This window comes from Atta colombica, unplaced genomic scaffold (genome assembly GCF_001594045.1).
Source record: "Atta colombica isolate Treedump-2 unplaced genomic scaffold, Acol1.0 scaffold72, whole genome shotgun sequence".
Lineage (NCBI taxonomy): Eukaryota > Metazoa > Arthropoda > Insecta > Hymenoptera > Formicidae > Atta > Atta colombica.
This window is the reverse complement of record NW_017259564.1, coordinates 54,360-65,159: the sequence shown is the minus strand read 5'-3', so window position 1 is coordinate 65,159 and position 10,800 is coordinate 54,360. Positions and strand designations below refer to the sequence as shown.

Here is a 10,800-nt window from a genome sequence, read left to right as displayed (position 1 = left end):
TAAATATATATAAAAATAATCTAAAATTTTTGAATATTGAAATTTTAAAAAGTTATATGTAAAATTCTAAGAAAAGGTTTATCAAATTTTATTGATTTTTATCACATAAATATCATAGAATTAAACAATTCTAATATTTTTTTACATGTACACTTCTAAACACGAATTCCTTGAATCTTTTTTCCAGGTCGCAATGTGACGGATAGTATAGCGCCCTTAGTACGTAGCGTTGCATTACCACTGAGGCAAACAATCACGTCTTCTACACAAACGCCGTCGATCCAACAACAACAGTCTGGGGAAGAACTTGTAAACAGAGACAGGAGAGAGGAGTCCTCTTTATCTGTATGCACGACTGCTGACGGTGGATCTGGCAAGTGCCAGGATCTCAGTAATTGCCCGCAATTGTTACTTGATTTTAATAAGCTGAGGCTCTCGTGGTGCTTTAAGAGGCTAATTGTGCCAGGAGTTTGCTGCCCAGTAGACAAAATCAACAATCCTTCTATTCCTAAGTAAATTCTTCATTAAAGTCAAGTTTCTGTCTAATCATCCGTTTTATTAATTTTTAGGAGAACTTTATTAACATTAAATATCTTTTATCTCGTGTAAAAAAGACTTACAATTAGAAACTTACAAATAATTTTATCTTTTTTTACTCGCCGATTTTATTGAAATTTAGTAGATTTGTAGAGTAATAAAAAATAATAGACAATATTTCTTTATACCGGCAAAAAAATACAATAAATAGGGATAGTCTCTCACTACCTCCTTGTTGATTATTCCTAAATTCTATAAAGAGCGAGATAAGACTGTTGGAATTTATCAAGTCACCATATTGTATCCGCCATTTTTATTTCTATAATTTCTATAATTATTATTTCTATAATTTCAATTTTTAATTTCCTTTCAGCAATATGAAAATTTTTTTGTCATATCGCTAAGATTCAAAAATAGCTGTAATACCTAAGCTTAAATGCAATAAATTAATTACTGATTTATAAATACAAGGGATCATTTTATCCTGTATTTTTGCTGATATAAAATAATATATTTTATTATTTTTTATTACTCTACAAATTTATTGACAATGAATTTTAATAAAATCGGCGAGAAACATAAAGGTAGGGTACTTGTTAAATGAATGAATATTATAGTATCACTGGAGGTGTATCTTCCGGGATCAATGTTGGACAATCTTCACGACCAACGATTCGGCCAACGAAAACCTCTACACCACGTCCAATACCGCTTTACCCAGTGACATCCTCGACGACAAGACCTACAACGCATACTGTCCTGTCGCCAGTCTCGTTGGTCAATAATACGAGTGACTTCGAAACAATAGCGACAATTGACAACAATTTTATTCAAGACGATAATGGTACTTCAGTGTAATTTTTTTATTAAAATATTCAATCGGCAAAACCGATTAAAAGAGAATTTTATCGAATAATTTATTTACTCTTCTATTATTATTTGTACTTCTCGCTAAATAGATAGATAGATAGATAGATAGATAAAAATTTGTGAAAGAGCTTTTTCGAAACAAAGAATACTGATCTGTCTAGAGTGCGGGATGATATATTCAGGTGGTCGAGGGCGAGTGGTCGGGGGAGAAGATGCGCCATCTGGTCGTTGGCCTTGGATGGCGGCGATCTTCCTTCATGGCTTCCGGCGAACGGAATTCTGGTGCGGAGGATCATTAATAGGACCACGCCATATCCTCACCGCTGCTCATTGCACGCTTGATCAGCATCAGCGACCGTAAGCAACATTCTATCAACATTTAATCTACGCAAATTCTTATTTTTTTTAATCAGAAATTAAAAAACAAATTTACAAATAGTTTACTCAGGTTTTTATCTTTTCTAAAAATTTTAAAATTTGCTTTAGTTAAAATTTTTATAAGAAATTCTTTTTATGTTTCCTTTATATTTATGGAAAACTGATTATTCCAAAACTATAAAAAAAAAACCATTTCAATTTCTGCTTGGGGACAAAAATCGACGAGTTTTCGTCCTCCTTTGATAAAATTTCGATTAATTTGACTTTTCATTACATTTGAAATTGATTATACAACGAAATTTTAATTATATTTTGCTGAGAAGATAATTTTCTTTAATTTTGTTTAATGAAAAACAAATAATATTTTAATGAGAATCCAATGAAAATAAAATTTCAATAAAAAATTAACTTTGTTTACAAAAAAGTAAGGAAATATTATAGAAATTATAATAATTTTTTTATAAACTGAAACTATAACGAAAAAATTCAAATATTCTATAATGACAAATTAACGACATCTTGTTGAAATTGTAATGAATTTTTGATGAAGTTGCAACGAAAACGCGCGAATACTTTGTAATGACAAATTAACGACATTTTATTGAAATTATAATGAATTTTCGATAAAATTACAACGAAAAAGCTCAAATATTCTGTAATGATAAATTAATGGCACCTTGTTGAAATTGTATGAGATTGAATTTTTTATGAGATTGCAGCGAAAACGCGCGGATAATCTGTAACGATAAATTAACGATGTTTTGTTAAAATTATAATTAATTTTTGATGAAGTTGCAACAAAAAATGCAGGTGCTAGTATACCTGTGCGTTTTCGTTGCAATCTCATCAAAAATGTATTACAATTAAAACAAAATGTCGTTAATTTGTCATTAAAGAGTATCTTTGTTTTTTTATTGCAATTTTATCAAAAACTCATTACAATTTCAACAATGTTATGATGTTTTGTTTATTATTACATAGTATTTGCATTTTTCTTTGCAACCTCATCAAAAATTCCAAAAAATTACGAAATGTCGTTATTTGGTCATTCCACAGCCAATACGCGGTACTGCCACCAGAAGGACATCGAAGTTCAATTTCTCCTAAGAAGAAAACTACTCAGCATATGATAAAAGGTGCAACATTATGAGACTTTTCACTGATTTTATGAAATTGTTCCTTGAATATAAATTATAGGTTCAAAGACGAATGTAAATGAGATATGCCTTTTGAAAATAGTTTTTAGTTCTCTATATAAAAATTCTGTACAAAAATTTTCCTAAAATTTTAATTAAATTTTAATGAAATTAATAATATTGCAATGAATTTTATGTTAGTTTTGCAGAATTTTGACCAGTGATTTCATTAAAATTTTTCCATCAGGATTCGCAAAAATTTTAATTAAGTTCTAATTTAAAAAAAAATAGTTAAAATTTTAAAACATTTAAGCCTAAACCAAAATGATTAAGTTGTCACTCATTTTTGTATCAACATTTTTATGCTTATTTTAAAAAAAAATTATTAATATGTAAAACACAGCACTTATAATCCATTCATATAATAAAATGCATTTATACGATTTTGGTACTGATAATGCTTTGTCTCAAATATACTTTTACGTAAGTATTAAAAAAAAATTTTTGATGGATTACAGCTTCTCTGCTCGCCAGTTTACTGTGCGTCTTGGCGATATCGATCTGGAAAACGATGATGAGCCCTCATCACCAGCGACTTATGCGGTAAAGCAAATTCACGCGCATCGAAAATTTTCACGTGCTAATTTTCACAACGATATCGCCGTCCTCGAACTCACCAGCCTCGTAAGAAGATCGCCATATGTGATACCCATTTGCTTGCCACGGTTTCGTGGAGATTTGTTGGTCGGCACCAGACCAACGGTCGCCGGTTGGGGCAACACTTACTACGGTAATTGAAACATCTCAGATATATCTTCTGATCTTGACTATCATCAATTTAAATTCTTAATCAATTTTATTATCAGAATCACTAAAATAAAATTAATCAAGTCAAAATTTAAATACAAATTAAAAGGTTGTAAAAACGAATCGAAAAATAGAATATTTCTCAACATTATAAAAATTTTTATTTAAATTTTTATTCAAAGAAGCAAGTTGTGTTCTTTTTGTTTAAAAAAATGTATTTTTAATAATAAAATTAAGATAAAGTTACAACAAATATAATAAAATAATTAATGAATAATAATAGCATCTTATAAATAATCATTGCAGTTCGCGCATGCCTGCATGCAGTAGTCAAGATCTTATTTATCTTCAATAAATTGTCTAAGATAAAAAAATAGATAGACAGTAAATTTTTGTAAATTTACATTTGTCATTTTGAGACTGTACGAAGAGAAATATAAAAAATTTTATTTTCCACGAAATATTATATTTAAGGTTCCTGAGTTGTTACTGCAGCTATATTGAATTGTGATGTCACAAACGAGAAATGACACGTTTTATATGTTAATGTTTTTTGCATATTTTTAAAAATAAAGAGAATTTCAATAAAACAAAATCAGATAGCTTTAATATATTTATAAAATCAGTTCAAAGTTATCCTTATGTGAAGTCTACAGGGAGTCGTAGACGATCATGGAATCTTAAGTCGTAGGAAATTGACAAATCATAGTCGATTATTTTTCTCATATTCAACTGTGATAGATTAATGTCGATTTAATCAGAGATATCGGATATCCGGAAAATATCCGATATCCTGTATTATCTGGTATTTTTTTTACTATTCGGACGGATAGTCGAATATCATTATTACAGAATGTCTCATAAGATGGGTCCGAGCCACATTGAGGAGAATGGATCAAAGGGAACAAAAAATTCTTATACTATTTTGAGATACTCGCTATAGTTTTCGAATTAGAAAAGGAAATGTCTAAGCCAATATGCGATTAAGCCGCGCCGCGCGAATTCGTAGGACGGTCCACTCGAGCGGCGGCGGCGGCGGCGCGCAGAGAGAGGGAAGTAGCGCTTTGTTGCCTAGCACAGCCTGGTATGGTGATTCTATGTATCGCGCCGTATCGCGCCTACATTATCCAAAAATGTTATTTTAGCTGAAATTTTCCTTATACATTTCTTATCATTATAAATCGCGTTATTTAGCACGATTAAATACGTTTTAACACAATAGATATGTTAAGCGATGTAATTAATTAGAGCATTACGCAAAGCGTATGCTGATCGTCGCGATACCTTTCCGCTTGCTTTATTATACGATGTTTCTTTTAATTACGCTTCGAGACACACTTCGTCGCATCGTTTTATGCTATATTTAGTCGGAGTTTTATTTTTTGACATGTTAACGCATGTACACTGAAATTATAGTATAAGCTCGTGTAGATAGCCGCTACATTGTAAATCCAGATGTATTATTCCATGTACAATAACGCATTTGACTGAGGTTTTTTTTTGAGGTCGTTTATTTTTGTCTGGAGAATAACATATTGCTCATTAAAATCGGAGAGGAGCAGTTGGATCCCTTTCCTTATAAGTTACAGATTTTTTTAATGTAATGAATGTAATGAACATTTTAATGTAATGAACAATTTTTAATGTAATGAACATGGGCATTAAATTTGATGGATAGTTTAATGAAAATAAACTAAAACATTCAATTTTCAATTATTGTTTTTTCAATACATTTAAGTTTTCAGTTATTACAAACTTAAACATCTCATTAACGTATAGATAAATAATCTTTTCAATCACAGAAAATTTAAATTTTATTCGTCAGTAAACATTAATATTAAAGATTTATATTTGGGAGTACAAATAAGTTTCCGCCGTTTATAAAAGACGGCGCTACTAATAAACTATAGTTAAAATTGTTTAATGTAAAACGATATATCGTAAGATTAGACATCCGGCAACACTATAACCTTGAAATATTAGCGATTTTGTATCAGCATCATATATTTTTTTTTGTACGAAAATGTCGAGTTTTGAGCCGAATAAGCATCATTTGCGGGAACTTTTGATTTACTTCTTTAATGATTTGAAGAAATCTGCAGCTCAGGCTCATAGATTGCTTGTAGAAGCATATGGTGCTGCCTTAAAGTGAGAGAAGTTGTCGTGAGTGGTTTCAAAAGTTTAAGAACGGTGAATTTGACATCGAAGACAAAGAACGTAGCGAAAGGCCAAAAGTGTACGAAGATGCGAAATTGGAAGCATTGGATGAAGATTCATGCCAAACGCAAAAAGAACTTGCACTTACATAAGGAGTGACTCAACAAATAATTTCATATCGTTTGAAATTGGGAATGATTCAAAAGCAAGGGAATTGGGTTCCATATGAACTGAAGCCGAGAAATGTTGAACGCCGATTTTTCACATGTGAAATGCTGCTTGCCAGGCATAAATGAAAGGGTTTTTTGCATCGTATGGTGATGAAAAATGGATTCACTACGATAATCCAAAGAAGAGGAAATCATGGGGACCACCTGGCTATGCTTCAATATCGACAGCCAAGCCGAATATTCATGTTGTGTAAAAAAACTCATGTTGTGTATTTGATGGGATCAGCTTGGTGTCATGTATTATGAATTAATCAAACCGAACGAAACCATTACTGGGGCTCTCTACCGAACACAATTGATGAGATTGAACCGAGCACTCAAGGAAAAACGTGCCACTGCTATTCCAGGCATGACAAAATTATTCTCCTGCATGATAATGTTCGACCACATGTTGCGATGCCGGTCAAAACCTACTTAGAAACACTCAAATAGGAAGTTCTATCCCACCCGCCATATTCTCCAGACATTGCTCCTTTCGATTACCACTTGTTCCGATCGATGACGCATAGCCTGTCTGAGCAGCATTTCACGTCATATGAAGATACCAAAAATTGTATCCATGATTGGATAGCCTCAAAAGATGAAGCGTTCTTCCGATGCGGAATCCACATGCTACCAGAAAGATGGGAAAAAGTAGGCTAGCGATGGCCATTACTTTGAATAAAACATTATGTACGTTTTTTCACAATAAATGCTTAATTTTTGATAAAAAACGACAGAAACTTATTTGTATTCCCAATAAAATTTTAGAACGTTTCTAATGTACAATTAAACTTGTTAAACGGTAAGAAACATGTGAAAAAAACCTCAGTCAAATGCGTCATTGTACATGGAATAATACATCTGGATTTACAATGTAGCGGCTATCTACACGAGCTTATACTATAATTTCAGTGTACATGCGTTAACATGTCAAAAAATAAAACTCCGACTAAATATAGCATAAAACGATGCGACGAAGTGTGTCTCGAAGCGTAATTAAAAGAAACATCGTATAATAAAGCAAGCGGAAAGGTATCGCGACGATCAGCATACGCTTTGCGTAATGCTCTAATTAATTACATCGCTTAACATATCTATTGTGTTAAAACGTATTTAATCGTGCTAAATAACGCGATTTATAATGATAAGAAATGTATAAGGAAAATTTCAGCTAAAATAACATTTTTGGATAATGTAGGCGCGATACGGCGCGATACATAGAATCACCATACCAGGCTGTGCTAGGCAACAAAGCGCTACTTCCCTCTCTCTGCGCGCCGCCGCCGCCGCCGCTCGAGTGGACCGTCCTACGAATTCGCGCGGCGCGGCTTAATCGCATATTGGCTTAGACATTTCCTTTTTAATTCGAAAACTATATATAATATAGCGAGTATCTCAAAATAATATAAGAATTTTTTGTTTCCTTTGATCCATTCTTCACCCCCAATGTGGCTCGGACCCATCTTATGAGACATCTTGTATATAGTATCCGGCTAAAATTTTATTATATATTGAAAGTTTGCGTCATTGATGTAGAATTCTTTTCTTTTTAGCTGAATTTTCTGCTTTTTTTATTTTGCCCTTCCTTTTTGAGAAGATTAAGAAAATAATTATCGCTATTTTTCCTTTGCTTTTCTTTTTTCTGGATTTTGGGAAATTTGTACCTGATATCCAAGAAAATATCCAGTATGCAGCCGAATAATTGCTCTACCAGATATCCAACCGGATATTTAGTCTCTCTTTTTTCAGACAACAACCGATTTTCACGTTGTTTATAGTCGTAATACAGGATTCATTTGAATTTAATGAAGATTGGTATGGATCGTTTAGATCGATAGGAAAGGGCAGCGACGCGGGCGGGACGCTCTGCATCCGAACACAACAAGCCTTTGAAATGGCGTTGCTTTTAAAGTTCTATAACTTTTTAAAGAAATAGAAAATAAGAGGACTTAATATGTGCTCAAACATGATAATTTGTCTCTTATAAAAGGATGTACAATGTACATAACATGTTGTTCCATTTTAATTTACAGGTACCAAAAAATAATGCATTTATAAAAATAATGTTTATTTTATAAACATTATAAAAAAAAAATGTTTCAAATAAAAATTTTAGGATTTAAAGAGGTGCTATTAGATGAGCTACTTATGCTTTTGGATTTACTTATGATTTTGGATCCGGTGTTCACTTTGGATTCAATAAATTGTCTTTATTGACCGGAACGTTTCAAAATAAGAACTTTGAACGCTATTTTGTGCCTTGGAGAAAGGAGTTTAGCGAAAAATTACCAAGAACAAAATTTCCTTATTTTTTCCAATAGAATATGAATCTGTAATAAAACATAGGAGTTTCTAGAAAAGAAATCAATCTAAGTTTTATTGGATTCAAAGTGGGCCCTGAACTTAAAATCTAAATAGCTCATCTGATCCTCTTCAAACACTCTTCTACAACTTTTATTTAACATATTTTTTTCGAAAATACATTATTTTCGAGGTATTTTAATGCTTAAATGAAAATGAGACATCCTATATATCTTACAGAATTAGTTAGGAATATATTTATTTCATGGAATATATTTATTTCATGAAATCAAATTAAATTTCCAATCTTAAATTTAATAAACTTGTAAATAATGAACTTATTTCCATTCTTATGTCTTCGTATTCTTAATTGTAATAATTGTAATAATTATCGTAACCGTGATACGGTATAACAGGTGGAAAAGACAGCTCCGTTCTACAACAGGCGGTCTTACCTGTGTGGAAGAATGAGGATTGCAACATGGCTTACCTTCAACCAATTACTAACAATTTTTTGTGCGCCGGCTATAAGCAAGGTGGCAAGGACGCGTGTCAAGGTGATTCGGGTGGACCATTGATGTTGCGGATTAAGGATCGATGGACACAAATTGGCATTGTCTCGTTCGGAAATAAATGTGGAGAACCCGGCTATCCTGGAGTGTATACGCGTGTCTCCGAATATATTGACTGGATTAAAGATAATATCAAGTGATAGATGATGCGGCAGAATATTTATACTATTGAGCAAAAGTATTTGCCCACCCCGATTTTGTATTTTTTCATATATCTAAATTCAGTTTTAAATCTATTCTCTTTACATATATGTAGAGTCAAATTTTAACCATCAAACATTATTATTATTACTATTAATCTAACATATAGAAAAATAGAATTATTATAAATCTTTATAATAGAAATATTATAAAAATCTAACATATAGAAGAATAGAAAAGAAGATTGCAATTCACTCTTATTTAATTAAAAAAGACAGAGAGAAAAGAATGGACAAATACTTTTGAATCAATATATAAACATGTATGTATGTGCTTCTGAAAAATAACGTATGTATAAATATATATGCATAAATACATTTTGATATATTCTGTTAAAAAAGATGGAACTGATATAATATACGAATACCATCCCTGTATATATAAAATTAATTTTGAACATCATTTCCTGTGAGAAACAGACGAATTAAAATATGTTCAAAATTTTTGTGAAAATAAATACTAATTTTTTTAAAAATCAGGAATTGATATTTGATTTTTTTTAATTAATCTATTTTTTGCAGATTTATTTTAAAAGAGAATTTGAAGAAATTTGATGACTATATTAAGATACTCTGATGTTTATGGATATATTAGAGCATTTTGGATTTACGTTTATATCTCTTTTCTTTTATAGCTCTGAAAATATAAAAAGCATACTCGATTATCGTACAATAATTCAAACAGAGATGTCCCTGTTAATTAAGTAGGATATCACAAGAACTGTTTGTTATAGTCCAAAAACTTGTTATTCAGAAAATCCTGCGAACTATCAAATAAGCATCTCTTATGCTACATACATCCATTAGACATTCTAATACGAATTCTAAAGATGTCCATCCATAATCCTTGAGACGATTATATTATTATATTATTTTTCAAGATAATTTACAAAATATTATAGCCATATTCCTGAAACGTCAATGCAATAATCAAAGAATATTCTAAATACTAAATTTCAAACTATATATATATTATAGTCATATTAGCTTCCTTGTAATACAAAAATACAATCATGCACAAAATGCATAAACCATGTTGGTTTTTACTATAAATAATTGACATGTCTGAACTTTAGTTACAGGTGTAACTTGAAAAGGACTCATGAATCATATAGCACTATTCTTGATCAAAAACTGAATTCAAAAAACTATTAAGAATCATTTCATAATAGTTAACGAGACATTAATTTTTAAAGAATTGGCGAATAAGAGGATAAAGTTGACACATAAGACAACTTCTAGATATTTTTTAATGTTCTTTATAAAATATCTTAAAGATGAACTCATAAAAATTTCTTAAAATTGTCTTATGCGTCAATTTTATCCGCTTATTCAGCAATATTAGGGAGTTTTTACAATATCGTTTTTACAATACGTTTATCCAGATATAATGAACGCTAAGGTTTCGTTATCTTCTTTTTAATAATTAATTTAAAAAAGGATAATGTAACTTTAGTGTTCACCATATCTAAATTCACGTTATTACAAAAAGTTCCTATTTACAAATTAATATCACGTTAACTATTGCGAAAAGTTTTTCTTAAGTTTTAGATTCAGTTTTTTGTCAGAAATAATGCTATATAGCGCTATATTCGTGGGCGCATTTTAAGTTATATCGTGTATAAGCTCT

General features: G+C 31.0%; 1 protein-coding gene across 1 annotated transcript in view; it reads left to right on the top strand.

The window, feature by feature from the left end:
• Window positions 1-9,158, top strand: part of LOC108692470 (proclotting enzyme-like) — a 43,410-nt gene extending 34,252 nt beyond the window's left edge. The window contains exons 4-8 of the mRNA XM_018200731.1: window positions 188-512; window positions 1,155-1,381; window positions 1,569-1,764; window positions 3,440-3,711; window positions 8,815-9,158. Coding sequence (XP_018056220.1) covers window positions 188-512; window positions 1,155-1,381; window positions 1,569-1,764; window positions 3,440-3,711; window positions 8,815-9,110 — 1,316 coding nt within the window. The 3' untranslated portion in view covers window positions 9,111-9,158. The remainder of the gene's footprint in view (window positions 1-187; window positions 513-1,154; window positions 1,382-1,568; window positions 1,765-3,439; window positions 3,712-8,814) is intronic.
• Window positions 9,159-10,800: the final 1,642 nt, after the last annotated feature.